The sequence below is a fragment of the Loxodonta africana genome, chromosome 19 (assembly GCF_030014295.1).
Source record: "Loxodonta africana isolate mLoxAfr1 chromosome 19, mLoxAfr1.hap2, whole genome shotgun sequence".
Classification (NCBI taxonomy): domain Eukaryota; kingdom Metazoa; phylum Chordata; class Mammalia; order Proboscidea; family Elephantidae; genus Loxodonta; species Loxodonta africana.
In genome coordinates, this window is record NC_087360.1 from 24,439,165 (window position 1) to 24,459,971 (window position 20,807).

A 20,807-nucleotide genomic window follows, 5' to 3' on the forward strand; every position below is an offset into this window, starting at 1 on the left:
GGGCTAGTTATGCCCTTGTTGTTGTTGTTAGCTGCTGTAGAATTGAACCCTATGCACAATGGGATGGGACCATTGTGATCCATGGGGTTGTTATGCCCTGGCTTAACTTACATAACCACGTTGAAATAACTGCAGGCACCAGGCAGCATACTCCTCCTCCTCTGGCAAATGCCTGGTGAAGACAGCTCACTGTGAGTGATAGCAGCTTAGCAGAAGGAAAACTGGAGCTGCAATTCTTCGGTGTTTGGACCCAAATTCAGCCAGATTCTAGGCAAATGGTTAAAAGGCAAAATGTTTAGATCATGGAGCAGAGACTTGGGTTTAAATTCTCACTCTCTGAAGTTATGTGCCCTTGTGCATGTTCCTTGACCTCAGGGTTTCCTCATCTGTAAAATGGGGATAATGTCTTAGTACTAGCTGCTGCCTCTAGTCAGTAGTCTGTAAAAAGGTACTAATAAAGATTCGATTTACCCTTAAAACTGAGGGCCACGACGGCCTGCACCATGAACCTTCGCAGGAGCTAGCACCAGAACACCAGGCACCTAGTTTTACTGGTTGTATTTCCAGGTGATCCAAGACTCCTTGCCTCCTTGTCTCCCCGACCGCACAGCAGTGGCAGGAAAGAATGACAGGACACATCATTCATGCAAAGTTCTCAGATAAGGGCCTCCCACTTAGGAAGCACGTAATACACGCTAGCTGAGTCGCCTGTTTCCCCAACAGTAAAATGAACGAGTTAGGTCAGTTGATACAACATTTTCGGACGCTGGGTGACTAAGACTTTCCAGGGACACGAGGAAGCGTACACCGGGGGGAAGAAGGAAGATTCACAACGCGGCGCCCAGAGCCCGGCCTGAACAACTGGGCAGAATAATTGGGGAGGAGCCTCCGGGTGCGGTGTTTAGTTGGCTCCGCCCCCAGCCGACACGCGCTCTTCATTGGTCTTGGGAGATCCGCGGTGCTGGACCTCTTGAGGGAGGCCCGGCGTGTGAATGGAGGGCGTGGCCCGCCGAGGAGGAGGAGACAAGATGGCGACGTCTGTGAGGCAGCGGGGTGTGCGGTTGCTGCGCGGGGTCACGCCGTGGCAGACCAGGTACAGCAGCGCAAGGAGGCAGCCTTAGGGCCAGGGGAGGCCTGGGCAAAGTCGGGGTCGGGAGAGAGGGATCGGTTCTCTATCGCGAGCTTCCCTGAGGAGAACTCGGGTGGAGACGGAGCGACCGTCACCTCAAGCTCGGGAGCAGGTGTGACTGCGGCCGCACAGGGCGAACCGGGTTTAGTTAAGAGTCTGGCCGAAGCACTCTCGCTTTGCCCTCGCCAGGTCGGTGAAGTACATAAGGGACCAAACAAACAAACAAACAGATGAAATAGGCTGCTGCGCGTCACTAGAGTGGAGGCAGGGCTGGACGCCTCTTTCTCAGGGATTTGTGTTCGTGGAACCGGCGGCGTGGTGTGTGGGAAGAGCACTGGAGTGGGAGTCAGGCGACATTCACTTCGTCTTTGAAGCTAGGGGATTGAATTCGGTGATTTCAAAATAGTCTGTTATAGAATTGACATCTTGGTTGCCCTGGTGACGCGCCCAGCTTCTAGGTTCTTAGAGCTGGAAGGGATCTGAGGGGTCATCTCCATCCAACTCTGTCATTTTGGAGTTGGCGAAATTGAGGCCCTGAGAGAGGGAAGGACTTGATCAAGTTCGCCCAGCCAGTTGGTAGTAGAGCCAAGACCCTGACCCAGATACCTGTCTCTCACTCAAGGCTCACTCCTTCAGGCTGTCCACGGTGAGGGCAATTATTATACAGAAATAGTTTGAGGGCTTCTGGACTCTGGGAAAATGGATTAAAATGTTGGTAGCAGTGACTCAGAGTTGGCTGCTTGGTGCTACTTTCAGAGAGCTAAGGTTTGAGTGACGCACTGTACTTCTGTGTTTGGCAGGGTTCATTTGATCAAAGGTTGCCTTTTGATGGGAAGTGACTGTCATCATTTTAATTTTGTGGAACAAAAGGTTGCTGATTTGGACTGAGGAAACAGAACCTGTCATTGGCTTTGATATGAAAGCTTTGCTCTCCCATCCATACCATAACTATTTGGGGAATGGGACTTCTGCATTGTGGCATTAACTGTTAGGCTTTGGACAGGAGGATCTGTGTGGTTTCAGTATTATTACCTGGGAGGCCGTTTGAGTCATATAAACTGTGTTGTGAATTGGAAAGACTAAAAAATGACATTCTTAAAAAAATTTTTTTTAATATGAGGAGGACATACCTCCCTCACCATCATTGAAACAGGGAGGGGAAAAAAAAAAAAAAGCCATATTTTAGTATCAGCGTAGGTAACTAAGACTAGATTCAGGTGCAGTGGGTGTGAGAGCTGAGGATTTGGGTACAATAAGAATTCTGAATTTTCAAATGTGTAGATAGAAATCCCAAAAAGATAACATTTTCTTTTCTTCCTTTTTTTTAGTATTCTTTTTTTTCTTATTGAGCTTTAGATGAAGGTTTACAGAATTAGTTTCTTATCAAACAGTTAGTACGTTGGTTAACAACCCCACAACGTGTCAACATTCTCCTTTCTCAACCCTGGGTTCCTTATTACCAGTTTCCTGTTCCCTCCTGCCTTCCAGGCCCTGCCCCAGGGCTGGTGCACCCCTTTAGTCTTGTTTTGTTCCATGGGTCTGTTCGATCTTTGGCTGAAGGGTGAACCTCAGGAGTAACCTCATTACTGAGCTGAAAGGGTGCCCTGGGGCCATACTCTCAGGGCTTCTCCAGCCTCTGTCAGGCCAGCAAGTCTGATCTGTCTTTTTGAGTTAGAATTTTGTTCTCCATTTTTCTCCAGCTGTTAGGGACCCTCTATTTTGATCCCTGTCAGAGCAGTCAGTGGTGGTTGCCAGGCACCATCTAGTTGTGCTGGACTCAGTCTGGTGGAGGCTGTGGTAGATGTGGTCCATTAGTCCTTTGGACTAATCTTTCCCTTTTATCTTTAGTTTTCTTCATTCTTCCTTGCTCCTAAAGGGGTGAGACCAGTGGAGTATCCTCGATGGCCGCTCACAGGCTTTTAAGACCCCAGAAGCTACTTACCAAAGTGGAATGTAGAACATTTTCTTTATAAACTGTGTTATGCCAGTCGAGCTAGATGTTCCCCAAGACCATGGTCCCCACAGCCTTCAGCCCAGTAATTTGGTCCCTCAGGGAGTTTGGATGTGTCTACGGAGCTACCATGACCTTGCCTTGTACAAGTTGTGCTGACTTCCCCAGTATTGTGTACTGTTGTACCCTTCACCAAAGTTACCACTTATCTATTGTCTATTTAGCATTTTTCCATCCCCACCCCTCCCCTCCCTCATAACCATCAAAGATAGTTTCTTTTTGTATGTAAACCTTTCCATGAGTTTTTACAGTAGTGGTCTCATACAATATTTGACCTTTTGTAATTGACTTATTTCACTCAGCATAGTGCCCTCCAGATTCATTCATGTTATGAGATGCTTCACCGATTCATCGATGTTCTCCACTGTGTGTATATACCACTGTTTATCCATTCGTCTGTTGATGGGCATCTAGGTTGTTTCTATCCTTTCGCTTTTGTGAACAGTGCAGCAGTGAACGTGGGAAAGATAACATTTTCATGATTTTAAGTAAAGCAATGTCTGTTTGTGAGACATGTAGCTGAAAGCCTCATCGTGGGGAATTTTTTCAGTAACTGGGTGATGTATGATAGATGGGTGATAGAAGAGAAAGTGACATCTGGGGTGATAATTTAGGGCAGTATTTCCCAAACTTGTTTGGTAAAAGAGTGAGTTCTTTTATGGGCTGAGATATTAAAAAACAGAGGTTCCCAGCTGTACTCCCACCCTGTCACCAAATTCAGATTCATAGATGTAGGTTGGTGACCTGGCAAATGTATTTTTTACAAGTGCCCTAGGTGATTCTTAGGTTGGGCAAGTATGGACAGTAGTACCTAGGGAGTGATTGCTTGTGCAAGACTTATATTAAAAAATATTTATGGCATCTCTGCCATTGCAAACCACAGTGCCAGTAACCATGGGAGGAGGGAGTAGAAGGAAGGAATTAAAAGATGTATTTGAAATAAGCCTTGCATACAAGGAACTTTACAGTTAAGTAGAAGAGACACTTTGCTAAATAGCTCTAATAAAATGTAAAATGTGGGATAAGGCCTTCAGGAAAATCTAGAGCATACAAGGGTTAAGATCAGTTTTAGGAGAACTTTCACAACTTTAGAAGAAGGAGAGACACAAGGACTATAATTAAAATGTTACCACTTTTGATGTTAAAAATATTTTGCAGCAAGGCAATATGGGCATGGACCAGTCAGTGTGGACATAGGTCATAGACAGTTGGTATGCCTGTCCTCGTGTATGCGAGTGGAGTATCAACTCTACTACTTGTAGGTGCCAGCCTCTGGACTAAGTGTTTTTTTTTTTTTTTTAATTAACTTTTATTAAGCTTCAAGTGAACATTTACAATTCCAATCAGTCTGTCACATGTAAGTTTACATACATCTTACTCCCTTCTCCCACTTGCTCTCCCCCTATTGTCAGCCCTTTCAGTCTCTCGTTTCGTGCCAATTTTGCCATCTTCCCTCTCTCTCTATCTTCCCTTCCCCCCTCCAGTCAAGAGTTGCCAACACACTCTCCAGTGTCCACCTGATTTAATTAGCTCACTCTTCATCAGTATCTCTCTTCCCCCCGCTGACCAGTCCCTTTCATGTCTGATGAGTTGTCTTCGGGGATGGTTCCTGTCCTGTGCCAACAGAAGGTCTGGGGAGCATTGCCGCCGGGATTCCTCTAGTCGCAGTCAGACCATTAAGTATGGTCTTTTTATACGAATTTGGGGTCTGTATCCCACTGATCTCCTGCTCCCTCAGGAGTTCTCTGTTGTGCTCCCTGACAGGGCAGTCATCGATTGTGGCCGGGCACCAACTAGTTCTTCTGGTCTCAGGATGATGTAGGTCTCTGGTTCATGTGGCCCTTTCTGTCTCTTGGGTTCTTAGTTGTTGCGTGACCTTGGTGTTCTTCATTTTCCTTTTCTCCAGGTAGGTTGAGACCAATTGATGTATCTTAGATGGCCGCTTGTTACCATTTAAGACCCCAGATGCCACATTTCAAAGTGGGATGCAGAATGTTTTCATAATAGAAGTATTTTGCCAATTGACTTAGAAGTCCCCTCAAACCATGTTCCCCAGACCCCAGCCCCTGCTCCGCTGACCTTTGAATCATTCATTTTATCCCGGAAACCTCTTTGCTTTTAGTCCAGTCCAATTGGGCTGACCTTCCTTGTATTGAGTGTTGTCTTTCCCTTCACCCAAAGCAGTTCTTATCTACTGATTGATCAATAAAAAACCCTCTCCCTCCCTCCCTCCCCCCTTCGTAACCACAAAAGTATGTGGTGTTCTCAGTTTTTTCCATTTCTCAAGATCTTATAATAGTGATCTTATACAATATTTGTCCTTTTGCCTCTGACTAATTTTGCTCAGCATAATGCCTTCCAGATTCCTCCATGTTATGAAATGTTTCAGAGATTCGTCACTGTTCTTTATTGATGCGTAGTATTCCATTGTGTGAATGTACCACAATTTATTTACCCATTCATCTGTTGATGGACACCTTGGTTGCTTCCAGCTTTTTGCTATTGTAAACAGAGCTGCAATAAACATGGGTGTGCATATATCTGTTTGTGTGAAGGCTCTTGTTTCTCTAGGGTGTATTCCGAGGGGTGGGATTTCTGGGTTGTATGGTAGTTCTATTTCTAACTGTTTAAGATAACGCCAGATAGATTTCCAAAGTGGTTGTACCATTTTACATTCCCACCAGCAGTGTATGAGAGTTCCAATCTCTCCGCAGCCTCTCCAACATTTATTATTTTGTGTTTTTTGGATTAATGCCAGTCTAGTTGGTGTGAGATGGAATCTCATCGTAGTTTTAATTTGCATTTCTCTAATGGCTAATGATCGGGAGCATTTTCTCATGTATCTGTTAGCTGCCTGAATATCTTCTTTAGTGAAATGTGTGTTCATATCCTTTGCCCACTTCTTGATTGGGTTGTTTGTCTTTTTGTGGTTGAGTTTTGACAGAATCATGTAGATTTTAGAGATCAGGCGCTGGTCTGAGATGTCATAGCTGAATATTCTTTCCCAGTCTGTAGGTGGTCTTTTTACTCTTTTGGTGAAGTCTTTAGATGAGCATAGGTGTTTGATTTTTAGGAGCTCCCAGTTATCTGGTTTCTCTTCATCATTTTTGGTAATGTTTTGTACTCTGTTTATGCCCTGTATTAGGGCTCCTAGGGTTGTCCCAGTTTTTTCTTCCATGATCTTTATCGTTTTAGTCTTTATGTTTAGGTCTTTGATCCACTTTGAGTTAGTTTTTGTGCATGGTGTGAGGTATGGGTCCTGTTTCATTCTTTTGCAAATGGATATCCAGTTATGCCAGCACCATTTGTTAAAAAGACTATCTTTTCCCCAATTAACTGACACTGGTCCTTTGTCAAATATCAGCTGCTCATACGTGGATGGATTTATATCTGGGTTCTCAATTCTGTTCCATTGGTCTATGTGCCTGTTGTTGTACCAGTACCAGGCTGTTTTGACTACTGTGGCTGTATAATAGGTTCTGAAATCAGGTAGAGTGAGACCTCCCACTTTCTTCTTCTTTTTCAGTAATGCTTTGCTTATCCGGGGGTTCTTTCCCTTCCATATGAAATTAGTGATTTGTTTCTCTATCCCCTTAAAATATGACATTGGAATTTGGATCGGAAGTGCGTTATATGTATAGATGGCTTTTGGTAGAATAGACATTTTTACTGTGTTAAGTCTTCCTATCCATGAGCAGGGTATGTTTTTCCACTTAAGTATGTCCTTTTGAATTTCTTGTACTAGAGCTTTGTAGTTTTCTTTGTACAGGTCTTTTACATCCTTAGTAAGATTTATTCCTAAGTATTTTATCTTCTTGGGGGCTACTGTGAATGGTATTGATTTGGTTATTTCTTCTTTGATGTTCTTTTTGTTGATGTAGAGGAATCCAAGTGATTTTTGTATGTTTATTGTATAACCTGAGACTCTGCCAAACTCTTCTATTAGTTTCAGTAGTTTTCTGGAGGATTCCTTAGGGTTTTCCGTGTATACGATCATGTCATCTGCAAATAGTGATAGCTTTACTTCCTCCTTGCCAATCCGGATACCCTTTATTTCTTTTTCTAGCCTAATTGCCCTGGCTAGGACTTCAAGTACGATGTTGAATAAGAGCGGTGATAAGGGGCATCCTTGTCTGGTTCCCGTTCTCAAGGGAAATGCTTTCAGGTTCTCTCCATTTAGAGTGATATTGGCTGTTGGCTTTGCATAGATGCCCTTTATTATGTTGAGGAATTTTCCTTCAATTCCTATTTTGGTAAGAGTTTTTATCATAAATGGGTGTTGAACTTTGTCAAATGCCTTTTCTGCATCAATTGATAAGATCATGTGGTTTTTATCTTTTGTTTTATTTATGTGATGGATTACATTAATGGTTTTTCTGATATTGATCGTGGTGAATTATTTTTTTGATGTGTTGTTGGATTCTATTTGCTAGAATTTTGTTGAGGATTTTTGCATCTATGTTCATGAGGGATATAGGTCTGTAATTTTCTTTTTTTGTAATGTCTTTACCTGGTTTTGGTATCAGGGAGATGGTAGCTTCATAGAATGAGTTGGGTAGTATTCCGTCTTTTTCTATGCTTTGAAATACCTTCAGTAGTAGTGGTGTTAAGTCTTCTCTGAAGGTTTGGTAGAACTCTGCAGTGAAGCCGTCCGGGCCAGGACTTTTTTTTGTTGGAAGTTTTTTGGTTATCGTTCCAATCTCTTTTTTTGTTATGGGTGTATTTAGTTGTTCTACTTCTGAATGTGTTAGTTTAGGTAGGTAGTGTTTTTCCAGGAATTTATCCATTTCTTCTAGGTTTTCAAATTTGTTAGAGTACAATTTTTCGTAGTAATCTGAAATGATTCTTTTAATTTCATTTGGCCCTGTTGTGATGTGGTCCTTCTCGTTTCTTATTCGGGTTATTTGTTTCCTTTCCTGTTTTTCTTTAGTCAGTCTAGCCAATGGTTTATCAATTTTGTTAATTTTTTCAAAGAACCAGCTTTTGGCTTTGTTAATTCTTTCAATTGTTTTTCTGTTCTCTAATTCATTTAGTTCAGCTCTAATTTTTAGTATTTGTTTTCTTCTGGTGCCTGATGGGTTCTTTTGTTGCTCACTTTCTATTTGTTCAAGTTGTAGGGACAGTTCTCTGATTTTGGCTCCTTCTTCTTTTTGTATGTGTGCATTTATCCATATAAATTGGCCTCTGAGCACTGCTTTTGCTGTGTCCCAGAGGTTTTGGTAGGAAGTATTTTCATTCTCGTTGCTTTCTAAGAATTTCCTTATTCCCTCCTTGATGTCTTCTATAACCCAGTCTTTTCTCAGGAGGGTATTGTTCATTTTCCAAGTATTTGATTTCTTTTCCCTAGTTTTTCTGTTATTGATTTCTAGTTTCATTGCCTTGTGGTCTGAGAAGATGCTTTGTAATATTTCGATGTTTTGGACTCTGCAAAGATTTGTTTTATGACCTAATATGTGGTCTATTCTAGAGAATGTTCCATGTGCACTAGAAAAAAAAGTATATTTTGCAGCAGTTGGGTGGAGAGTTCTGTATAAGTCAATGAGGTCAAGTTGGTTGATTGTTGTAAGTAGGTCTTCCGTGTCTCTATTGAGCTTCTTACTGGATGTCCTGTCCTTCTCCGAAAGTGGTGTGTTGATGTCTCCTACTATACATGTGGAGGTGTCTATCTCACTTTTCAATTCTGTTAAAATTTGATTTATGTATCTTGCAGCCCTGTCATTGGGTGCATAAATATTTAATATGGTTATGTCTTCCTGATCAATTGTCCCTTTTATCATTATATAGTGTCCTTCTTTATCCTTTGTGGTGGTTTTAAGTCTAAAGTCTATTTTGTCAGAAATTAATATTGCTACTTCTCTTCTTTTTCGCTTATTGTTTGCTTGATATATTTTTTTCCATTCTTTGAGTTTTAGTTTGTTTGTGTCTCTAAGTCTAAGGTGTGTCTCTTGTAGGCAGCATATAGATGGATCGTGTTTCTTTATCCAGTCCGTGACTCTCTGTCTCTTTATTGGTGCATTTAGTCCATTTACATTCAGCGTAATTATAGATAAATAAGTTTTTAGTGGTGTCATTTTGATGCCTTTTCATGTGTGTTGTTGACCATTTCATTTTTCCACATACTTTTTTGTGCTGAGACGTTTTTCTTAGTAGATTGTGAGATCCTTATTTTCATAATGTTTAGCTTTATGTTAGTTGAGTCGTTACGTTTTTCTTGGCTTTTTTCTTGAGTTATGGAGTTGATATTCCTTTTTGTGGTTACCTTATTATTTACCCCTATTTTTCTAAGTAAAAACCTAACTTGTATCGTTCTATATCGCCTTGTATCACTCTCCATCTGGCAGTTCAATGCCTCCTATATTTAGTCACTCTTTTTGATTATTGTGATCTTTTATCTATTGATTTCCATGATTCCCTGTTATGTGTATTATTAAGTTTATTTATTTTTTAGAATTAATCGTAATTTGTTTGTTTTTGTGCTTTCCCTATTTGAGTTGATATCAGGACGTTCTGTTTTGTGACCTTGTATTGTGCTGGTACCTGATATTATTGGTCATCTGACCAAACAATCTCCTTTAGCATTTCTTGTAGCCTTGGTTTGGTTTTTGCAAATTCTCTAAACTTGTGTTTATCTGTAAATATCTTAATTTCTCCTTCATATTTCAGAGAGAGTTTTACTGGATATATGATCCTTGGTTGGCAGTTTTTCTCCTTCAGGGCTCTGTATACGTCATCCCATTCCCTTCTTGCCTGCATGGTTTCTGCTGAGTAGTCTGAACTTATTCTTATTGATTCTCCCTTGAAGGAAACCTTTCTTTTCTCCCTGGCTGCTTTTAAAATTTTCTGTTTATCTTTGGTTTTGGCAAGTTTGATGGTAATATGTCTTGGTGTTTTTCTTTTTGGATCAATCTTAAATGGGGTTTGATGAGCATCTTGGATAGATACCCTTTCGTCTTTCATGATGTCAGGGAAGTTTTGTGTCAGGAGTTCTTCAACTATTTTCTCTGTGTTTCCTGTCCCCCCTCCCTGTTCTGGGACTCCAATCACTCGCAAGTTATCCTTCTTGATAGAGTCCCACATGATTCTTAGGGTTTCTTCATTTTTTTTAATTCTTTTATCTGATTTTTTGTCAGCTATGTTGGTGTTGATTCCCTGGTCCTCCAGATGTCCCAGTCTACATTCTAACTGCTCGAGTCTGCTCCTCTGACTTCTATTGCGTTGTCTAATTCTGTAATTTTATTGTTAATCTTTTGGATTTCTACATGTTGTCTCTCTATGGATTCTTGCAACTTATTAATTTTTCCACTATGTTCTTGGGTAATCTTTTTGAGTTCTTCGACAGTTTTATCAGTGTGTTCCTTGGCTTTTTCTGTAGTTAGCCTAATTTCATTTGTGATGTCTTGAAGCATTCTGTAAATTAGTTTTTTATATTCTGTATCTGATAATTCCAGGATTGTATCTTCATTTGGGAAAGATTTTGATTCTTTTGTTTGGGGGGTTGTAGAAGCTGTCATGGTCTGCTTCTTTATGTGGTTTAATATGGACTGCTGTCTCCGAGCCATCACTGGGAAACTAGTTTTTCCAGAAAATCTGCTGGTACGCTGGCTCCTGGCTCTGAAAACAATCACTGTCTCCCCGTATTTGTTCGTTCTCCATCTCTAAATCTGTGTTTGTTGTTCAGAGTTCGTAGATTGTTATGTATGTGATCGATTCACTTGTTTTTCCGAGTCTTTGTTGCAAGAGGGATCCGCGGTAGCGTCCACCTAGTCCGCCATCTTAGCCCCCTTCCTCCTGGACTAAGTGTTTTACATGATTATTTTACTTACTGCTAATGAGGTAAGTACAGTACTATTTTTACAGATGTAGAAACAGGAGCTTAGAGTTAGTTAAGAAACTTGCTTAAGGTCACATAGCTAATAAGTGGCAGAGCTGAGATTTGACCCACATAATCAGACTTGAGTGCTTTATCATGGTCTCTAATACCGTCTTGCAGGATGCCAATGTGAGTTCACCATGTGAAAGAGGCATTGATTGAACCTAGCTAGTTATGTCTCTTAAGTTTCAGCTCCCTCATCTAGGATACAAAAATGCGTTGATTTCTAAGGTCCATTTCAGCTGCTTCCCAGCATCACTGCTGTTGTGTCCCATCTGTTTCTGCCAGCAAAACACTCCTCCCAACTTGTGCCAAACTAGTTGCCCTTCAGCTGACTCTGACTCATGGCATCTCTGTCGTGTGTCAGAGTAGAACTGTGCTCCATAAGGTTTTCAATGGCTGATTGTTCAGAAGCAGTCGCCAGGCTTTCCTTCTGAGATGCTTCTGGGTGGACTGGAACCTCCAACATTTTGATTAGCAGCTGAGCACGTTAACCATTTGCACCATCTGGGGACTTCCCTAATGTGTGCAGCATTCAGGGGTGAATTAACTGGTAGGCATAGTATGTACCGGCTTGCATTGAGCAAGGTATGTAGGGGCTTAATTGTATTTACTTGCCAACCTGTGGTGAGCAATTTCACATGGGTTTCACCACACATTTGACATGGTGGGGAACAGGTGAAATTGTGCAGTGGATTGGTGGAAAGGCACAACTGGGCCTGTGTGTACCTTACTTATTGGGTAATCCAGCCCAGGCACCAATGTTTGAAATCTAATAATGAAGAATTAGCAATAACCCAAATGCTTATGAGTAAGGGATTGTTAAAAAATGACCATCTATCCATACAGGGGAAGCATATACACTTTAGTAAAAGAAGATGAGGTGAATCTATATGAGTCCACATGGAAGGAAGTCTGTGATATTTTAAGTGGAAAAGAATATTCAAGGAAATAATTATGGCTTTTATATATACACTAGTTATGTAATGGGCACTGTACTAAGTGCTTTTTGTGCTTTTCTTATTTAAATGCTTACAACAACTCAATGAGATAGGTTCTGTTGTGGATTGAATTGTGTCCCCCGAAAATGTGTGTCAATTTGGCTGGTCCATGATTCTCAGTATTGTGTGATTGTCCACCATTTTGTCATCTGATGTGATTTTCCTTTGTGTTGTAAATCCTACCTCAATGATGTTGACGAGGCAGGATGAGTCAGTTATGTTAATGAGGCAGGACTCAATCTACAAGATTGGATTGTGTCTTGAGTCAATCTTTTTTGAGTTATAAAAGAGAAAAGCAAGCAAAGAGACCGGGTGACTACATACCACTAAGAAAACAGTGCCAGGAGCAGAGCACATCCTTTGAGCTCCTGCACAGAGAAGCTTCTAGACCAAGGGAAGATTGATGACAGGGACCTTCCTCCAGAGCCAGCAGAGAGAGAAAGCCTTCTGCTGGAGCTGGCACCCTGAATTCGGACTTCTGGCTACCTAGACTATGAGAGAACAAATTTCTCTTTGTTAAAGCCATCCACTTGTGGTATTTGTGTTATAGCAGCACAAGATAACTAAGACAGTTGCATTACTATCTTCATTTTTTAGATGAGGAGGCCAAGGAACAGAGAGGTTTATGTAGCTTGCCTGAGGTCACACAGAGCCCCCTCTCCTAGCCCCACCGCTCCACCAATTTCCACTTAGTATCCACTGTTGAGATTCAAGCTCAAACCCCTTTGTTCATCAAGGACACAGACAGTAAACAAATAAATGAGTACATATAGAATCCATCACAGGTAGTGAGAAGTGCTATGAAGAGAAAGTAAAGCAAGGAAATTAAGAGCTTAGAGAGTGCTAGAGAGGGGCACCTTGGCCGTAGGGTGGTCAACAGAATTGAAACTGAGAAAGTCACATTTGATCAGAGAATTGAGTGATGTGAGGTTAATGAGCCACATAGGAAAGGGTATGCCCAGAATTTATCATTGCTAGGTGCCCTCGAAAGCTTTGAATTGTGGTGTTGGCGAAGAATATTGAATATACCACAGACTGTCAAAAGAGCAAACAAATCTGTCTTAGAAGAAGTACAACCAGAATGCTCCTTAGATGCAAGGATGGCGAGACTGCGTCTTACATACTTTGGACACTTTGTCAGGAGCGGTCCATCCCTGGAGAAGGGCATCATGTTTGGAAGAGTACAGGGTCAGCAGAAAAGAGGAAGACCCTCAACAAGGTGGATTGACACAGTGACTGCAACCATGAGCTCAAGCTTAACAATGATTGTAAGGATGGCACAGGACTGGGCAGTGTTTCATTCTGTTGTGCATAGGGTCACTATGAGTTGGAACCGACTCGACGGTACCTAAGAACAACCACCACAACAGGTGCTCTCGAGTCGATTTCGACTCATAATGACCCTATGTGAGAGTGGAACTGCCCTATAGGGTTTTCTAGGCTGTAGTCTTTATGGGAGCAGATTACCAGGTCTTTCTCCCACGGAGCTGCTGGATGGGTTCGAATTGACAACCTTTTGCTTAGCAGCCAAAAGCCTAACCACTGGGCAACCAGGGCTCCTGTGCCTAGTAGAGCAAACAGCAAGTGCAGAGGTGTGGAAGGGGCACAATGGTAGTGTGTACAAGGAACAGACCATCAATTGCTCATATTCAAGTTCAAGTTGAAGCTGAAGAAAATTAGAACAAGTCCACGAGAGTCAAAGTATGACCTTGAGTGTATCCCACCTAAATTTAGAGACCATCTCAAAAATAGATTTGATGCATTGAACACTAAGGACTGAAGACCAGGTGAGTTGTGGAATGACATCAAGGACATCATACATGAAGAAAGCAAGAAGTCATTAAAAAGACAGGAAAGAATGAAAAGACCAAAATGCATGTCAGAAGAGACTCTGAAAGTTGCTCTTGAATGTTGAGTAGCTAAAGCAAATGGAAGAAATGATGAAGTAAAAGAGCTGAACAGATTTCAAAGGGTGGCTTGAGAAGACAAAGTAAAGTATTATGATGACATGTGCAAAGATCTGGATGTAGAATACCAAAAAGGAAAAATACGCTTGGCATTTCTCAAGTTGAAAGAACTGAAGAAAAAAATCAAGCAGTATTGAAGAATTCTACAGGGAAAATATTAAATAACAGAGGAAGCATTGAAAGAAAATGGAAGAAATACAGAGTTACTGCACCAAAAAGAAATTGTTGGCTTTCAACCATTTCAGGAGGTAGACTATGATCAAGAATTGATGGTACTGAAGGAAGAGATCCAAGCTGCACTGAAAGCATTGGCGAGCAGCAAGGCTTCAGAAATTGATGGAATACCAATTGAGATGTTTCAACAAATGGGTGCAGTGCTGGAAGCACTCTCTTGTTTATGCCAAGAAATTTGGAAGACAGCTACCTGGCCAATTGACTGAAAGAGATCCATATTTGTGCCCATTCCAAAGAAAGGTGATCCATCTGAATGCAGAAATTATTGAACAAGTCAAATTTTGCTGAAGATCATTCAAAAGCAGTTATAGCGGTACATTGACAGGGAACTGCTGGAGAACTCAACCCAGTTCAAAAGAGGAAGGATATCTTTGCTGATGGCAGATGGGTCTTGGCTGAAAGCAGACAATACCAGGGAGAAATTTACCTGTATTTTTATTGACTATGGAAAGGCATTTGACTCTGTGGATTGTAACAAATTATGGATAACATTGCCAAGAACGGGAGTTCCAGAACACTTAGTTGTGCTTGTGAGGAATCTGTACTTAGACCAAGAGGCAGCCGTTTGAACAGAATGAGGGGATACTACATGGTTTAAAGTCAAGAAATGTGTTGTATCCTTTCACCATACTTATTCAATCTGTATACTGAGAAAATAATCCGAGAAGGTGGACTATGTGAAGAAGAACACAGCATCAGAAGTGGAGGAAGACTCATTAACAACCTGCAGTATGAAGATGACACAACCCTTCTTGCTGAAAGTGAAGAGGACTTGAAGCACTTACTGATGAAAATCAAAGACCATAGCCTTCAGTATGGATTACTCCTCAATATAAGGAAAACAAAAATCTTCACAACTGGACCAGTAAGCAACATCATGATAAATGGAGAAAAGATTAAGTTGTCAAGGATTTCATTTTACTTGGATCCACAATCAACACCCATGGAAACAGCAGTCAAGAAATCAAATGACACATTGCATTGGGAAATTTTACTGCAAAAGACCTCTTTAGAGTGTTAAAAAGCAAAAATGTCACTTTAAGGACTAAGGTGCCCCTGACCCAAGCCCTAGAGTTTTCAATCCACCTCACATGCATGTGAAAACTAGACAATGAATAAGGAAGAAGAATTGATGCCTTTGAATTATGGTGTCGTTGAAGAGTATTGAATAATATACTGTGGACTGCCAGAATAACGAACAAGTCTGTCTTGGAAGAAATATAGCTGGAATGGTCATTAGAAGCAAGGATGTCGAGACTTCATCTCACATACTTTGAACATGTTATCAGGAGGGACCAGTCCCTGAAAAAAGGACATCATACTTGGTAAAGTAGAAGGTCAGTGAAAAAGAGGAAGACCCTCAGCAAGATGGACTGACACAGTGGCTGCAGCAATGTGCTCAGGCATAACAACAGTTATGAGGACCGTGCAGGACCGGGGAGTGTTTCGTTCTGTTGTACATAGGGTCACTATGGGTCAGAGACAATGCAACAGCACCTAACAATAACAACAAGGAGTGGCAGGAAGCATGAGTGAGGATCAGAGGATGAGAGAGAGGTCAGAAAGAACCAACCAGCAAACTGTGTCATATGCTGCTGAGCAGTCAAGAAATGATCCACTCTTTAACAAATGGTGCTGCCATAACTGGATATCCATCTGCAAAAAAAATGAAACAAGACCCATACCTCACATCATGTACAAAAACTAACTCAAAATGGATCAAAGACCTAAATATAAAATCTAAAATGATAAAGATCATGGAAGACAAAATAGGGTCAATGCTAGGAGCCCTAATACATGGCATAAACGGAATACAAACCATAACTGACAATTGACAAACAACAGAAGAGAAACTAGATAAATGGAAGCTCCTAAAAATCAAACACTTATGCTCATCAAAAGATTTCACCGGAGGAGTAGAAAGGCAACCTACAGAGTGGGAAAAGATTTTTGGCTATGACATATCCAATCAGGGTGTGATCTCTAAAATCTACAAGATACTGCAAAACCTCAACAACAAAAAGACAAAATAACCCAATTAAAAAATGGGCAAAGGATATGAACAGACATTTCACCAAAGAAGACATTCAGGCGGCTAACAGATACATGAGGAAATGCTCATGATCATTAGCCATTAGAAAAATACAAATTAAAACTAAAATGAGATACCATCTCACTCCAACAAGGCTAACACTAATCTACAAAAAGCACAATAATAGATGTTGGAGAGGTTGTGGAGAGACTGGAACCCTTACACACTGCTGGTAGGAATGTAAAATGGTAATCCACTTTGGAGATTGATTTGGCGCTGCCTTAAAAAGCTAGAAATAGAAGTACCACACAGTCCAACAATCCCACTCCTTGGAATACATCCTAGAGAAATAAAAGCCATTATACGGGTAGATACATCAACATCCATGTTCATTGCAGCACTGTTCACGATAGCAAAAAATGGAAACAGCCTAGATGCCCATCAACAGACAAATGGATAAACAAATTATGTTACATACACACAATGGAATACTACCCAACGATAAAGAACAGTAATGAATCCGCAAAACATCTCACAACATGGATGAATCTGGAAGGCATTATGCTGAAATGATTCAGTTGCAAGAGGACAAATATTGTATTGAGACCACTATTAAAAGAACTCAAGTAAAAGTTTAAACACAGAAGAAAACATTCTTTGATGGTTATGAGGGTGCGGAGGGAGGGAGAGGGGAATTCACTAACTAGACAGTAGACAGAAATTATCTTAGGCGAAGGGAAGAACAACACACAATACAGGGGAAGTCAGCACAACTGGACTAAACCAAAAACTAAGGAGTTTCATGAACACAAACACTTTGAGGGACAGAGTAGCAGGGGTTAGGGCCTGGGGATCATGGTTTTGGGGGACATCTAGGTCAACTGGCATAACAAAGTCTGTTAACAAAAAGTGTTTTGCATCCCTCTTTGGTGAGTAGCGTCTGGGGTATTAAAAGCTTGCTAGCAGCCATCTGAGATGCATCAATTGGTCCCAATCCACCAGGAGCAAAGGAGAACAAAGAACACCAAAGATACAAGAAACAAAAGGGTCACATAAACCAGATACTCCATCAGCCTGAGATCAAAAGAATTGGGTGGTGCCCTGCTACCACCAGTGACTGCCCTGACAGGGAACACAACAGAGAGTCCCTGATAAAGCAGGAGAAAAGTCTGTTGTAGAACTCAAGTTCATGTGAAAAGACCAGACTGAATTGTGTGAATAAGACTGGAGGAACCCTCGAAGACATGTCCCCTGGATGCTCTGTTGACTGAGAACTAAAATCATTCCTGAAGCCAACTCTTCAGACAAACATTAGACTGGACTATACCCCAAAAAAACCCACTGCCATCGAGTCGATTCCGACTCACAGGGACCCTATAGGATAGAGTAGAACTGCCACGTAGGGTTTCCAAGAAGCGCCTGGTGGATTCGAACTGCCAACCTTTTGGTTAGCAGCTGTAGCTCTTAACCACTGTGCCACCAGGGTTTCCAGACTGGACTATAAAACATAAAAAAAAAATACTTGTGAAGAGCGTGCTTCTTAGTTGAAGCAGGTGGACGAGACCAAACGGGCTGCTCCTGTCTGGAGGCAGGATGAGAAGCAGAAAGGAACAGGAGCTGGTTGGATGGACACAGGAAACCTGGAGTGGAAAGGGGGAGTGTGCTGTCACATTATAGGGCTAACAACTAAGGTCACATAACAATATGTGTATTAATTTTTTTATGAGAAATTAACGTGTGCTGTAAACTTACACCTAAAGTAGGATAAAAAAAAAAAAAATCCAGTAATGGGGGTTCAGCATTCTGGAACACACAATACAGTGACATACAGAACACTTCAGTGAACCCTAATTTAGTCAGTTTTTATGCTTTCTCCTCTAATTCTGTTTGGAAATCAGGTTTTAGACTTTCAGCTTTTGTAGCGGGAGTATTTGGTCTAAGAGATGTGCATTGTTCAATGCTGAAAGTACACTCATATACTGAAATGTACTTCTTTGTGTTAGTAGCTACACATCTATATGGCCTTAAAAAAAAAAAAAAACCTGTTGCTGTCAAGTCGATTTCGACTTGTAGCAACCCTATAGGACAGAGTAGAGCTGCCCATAGGGTTTCCAAGGGGTGGCTGGTGGATTCGAACTGCTGACCTCTTGGTTGGCAGCCAAGCTTTTAACCACTGCACCTTAGGGGTGGTGATTTTCATGGTTGCAGTGTGATGGATTGCTTTTATGTGACCTTTCTGTGGTCTTGTAACTCCCATCCAAGTGATTGGGTGGGACTGTGCAAATAAGGTAATTGTGGTTCATCAAGGGGATTGGTCAGTTTTGCCATCCCACTAGGCTTAGAAGAGAGGCAATTCCAGAACAGAGAGGGGATCTCACCTCCACCAAGAAAGAAGGGCCAAGAGTGGAAGGTCCCTGTGCTAAGAATCTCCTGGAATCAGGAGACCGAGACCGAGAGAGCACTGTAACACTGAAGACTGTGAGAAGCAGTAGCAGAAAAACAGTGGCAGAAGAGACTGTCAGGAGATGGTACAGCGGGCTTCCCGGCCCATGGAGCGAAAAAGCTGAGTGCCTTCGGGCAGGAGGCTTGCTGGCAGAGTAGGGAGCCTCTGGTCACTTGGTGGAGCTAGGTTTGCCGACTTAGGGCGCTAGAGCTGAGAGCCTTTGGGCTAGGGATTACTGGCAGAGTGGGGTGCCTCAGGGCACTTATTGGCAGAGCTAAAAGCTTTGTAACACTTGCCCAAGCAGGGCAGAGGCCGAGGGCCAACAGGGCATGCCAGTGGGCACGGCTAGAAGAGTCTGTCCTGACAGAGGAACTGCATTCCTGAACCTGAATTGTAACCTGTTACTTCCCTAATAAACCCCATAGTGGTGAATATTGTTTGTGAGTTCTATGTGGCCATCACAGTGAACTGTTGAACCTAACAGAAAAGTAGAGAGTGCCACGGAAGGGATAATTGGTGTCATAATTGGTAGAGATGGAGCAGAGAGGAGGCATGTCTGACTTCCGCTTCATAGGAATCAGCCTTGGGTGATTGTTCTTGATTCTCTTTCCTTGTGAAGTTAGAGGATGTCAGATTCCACCTCCACACCATTTTTACGATGGCAAGATGGTTTTTCTCCACACAAATCTAGTTTGCCTATAGGAGGACCAGACTCATCACATTAGCCACGTTAGCACCATGCTGTAAGGGGCTTTTTAAGTCAAGGAAATTTCATATGAAAAAATGAACCTAAATCTGATCATGTTTATAGAGTATCTATATACGACATACTGGCTAAATATCCATGAATGTAAATATTGTATGAAAGTCCTAAATACAGTTTTTTTTATTTCATAAAAGTAATCCATTTAGACATTTATAATAAATTCTTTCATAAAAGTACTCCAAGGAAAAAATAAACACTTTAGATTTCAGGTCAATATTTGGGGAAACTGATTTTATCCGAAATGAAAGTGAGATGTTTGCTCTTGATTAAGAGACAAACCAATTGTTAATTAAAAATTCTTTAATGATTACTTGTTGGCACAGTCATTTATTGACCACTGGGGAGAAACCTGATGTCCCCAGGTGAAGATGACAGAAAAAGAGAAACAGACTTTCAGAACCCATGAAACCTCTTCACTCCGTCAAATTAGGAATCCCACAAAAGATAATTAAAAAAATTCTAAACCATTTGAGCCTACAAGACTTGAAGTAGATTAGAATATCCTAACATTTTTTTTTTCCAGTACAGATATTTAAATTGGTAAAAGTTTCAGCCATCGAAATATTAGATTTGTTTACTAGTTAGGGTTCAGATGTTTACAAGTCTATGTAAAGCCCTTCTTTTGTGATATAGAAACACAAGGCTTTGTGCAAGAACTCTCATTTTCCTGATCTTGTGCTTAAGAAAAAAAAATTATTTCGAAATACGTTCAGATTTCCAGGAAAGTTATAAAGACAGTGTATACAATTCCCAAAATACTTTTTACTCAAATTCCCCACCAGTTAATCATATTTGCTTTATTATTCTCTTTCCATATGTGTCTGTGTATGTGTGTGTATGTGTATTTTTTTCCTGAAACACTTGAGAGCAAGTTGCAGACTTGATACCCTTTTACCTTTAAGGACTTCAGCCCTTTAAGTATTTCAGGCTTTTTCCTACAAGGACTTTTTCTTATATAACCACAGTACATTTGTCAAAACCAGGAGGTTGACCTTGGTACAATACTGTTATCTATATACTGTATTCAGATTTTCCCAATTGTCCCACCCGTGTTTTTATTAAATTTTAAGAAAAATATTTAATGGCTTTTTTTTGCTTGGTTATAGCCACCTTCACTGTGAAAATACTGCCCTGAGCCATGTTCTACAATCCTTAAGGAAGCTGCCTCTCAGAGCCTTTCGCACAGGTAAGTAGCAGCTGGAGATGGTACTGGCCCTCTCTGCCTCAGTTTGCTCATCTGTAAATTGAAATAAACATAGCTCCTATTTCATAGGATTGTTGTTAGAATTAAATGAAATAGCGCGGGTAAAGTGCTTTGAGTGTCTGGAAAATGGTTATCACTCGAGAATTATCT

General features: G+C 41.2%; 1 protein-coding gene across 2 annotated transcripts in view; it reads left to right on the top strand.

The window, feature by feature from the left end:
- The first annotated feature begins 563 nt into the window (after positions 1-563).
- Positions 564-20,807, top strand: part of PISD (phosphatidylserine decarboxylase) — a 57,688-nt gene continuing 37,444 nt past the window's right edge. Inside the window, exons 1-2 of one of the 2 annotated variants that reach the window (XM_064272447.1) lie at positions 564-1,093; positions 20,560-20,639. In XM_064272447.1, coding sequence (XP_064128517.1) covers positions 993-1,093; positions 20,560-20,639 — 181 coding nt within the window. In that variant the 5' untranslated portion in view covers positions 564-992. The remainder of the gene's footprint in view (positions 1,094-20,559; positions 20,640-20,807) is intronic. The other variant, XM_064272454.1, reaches the window with a different exon arrangement.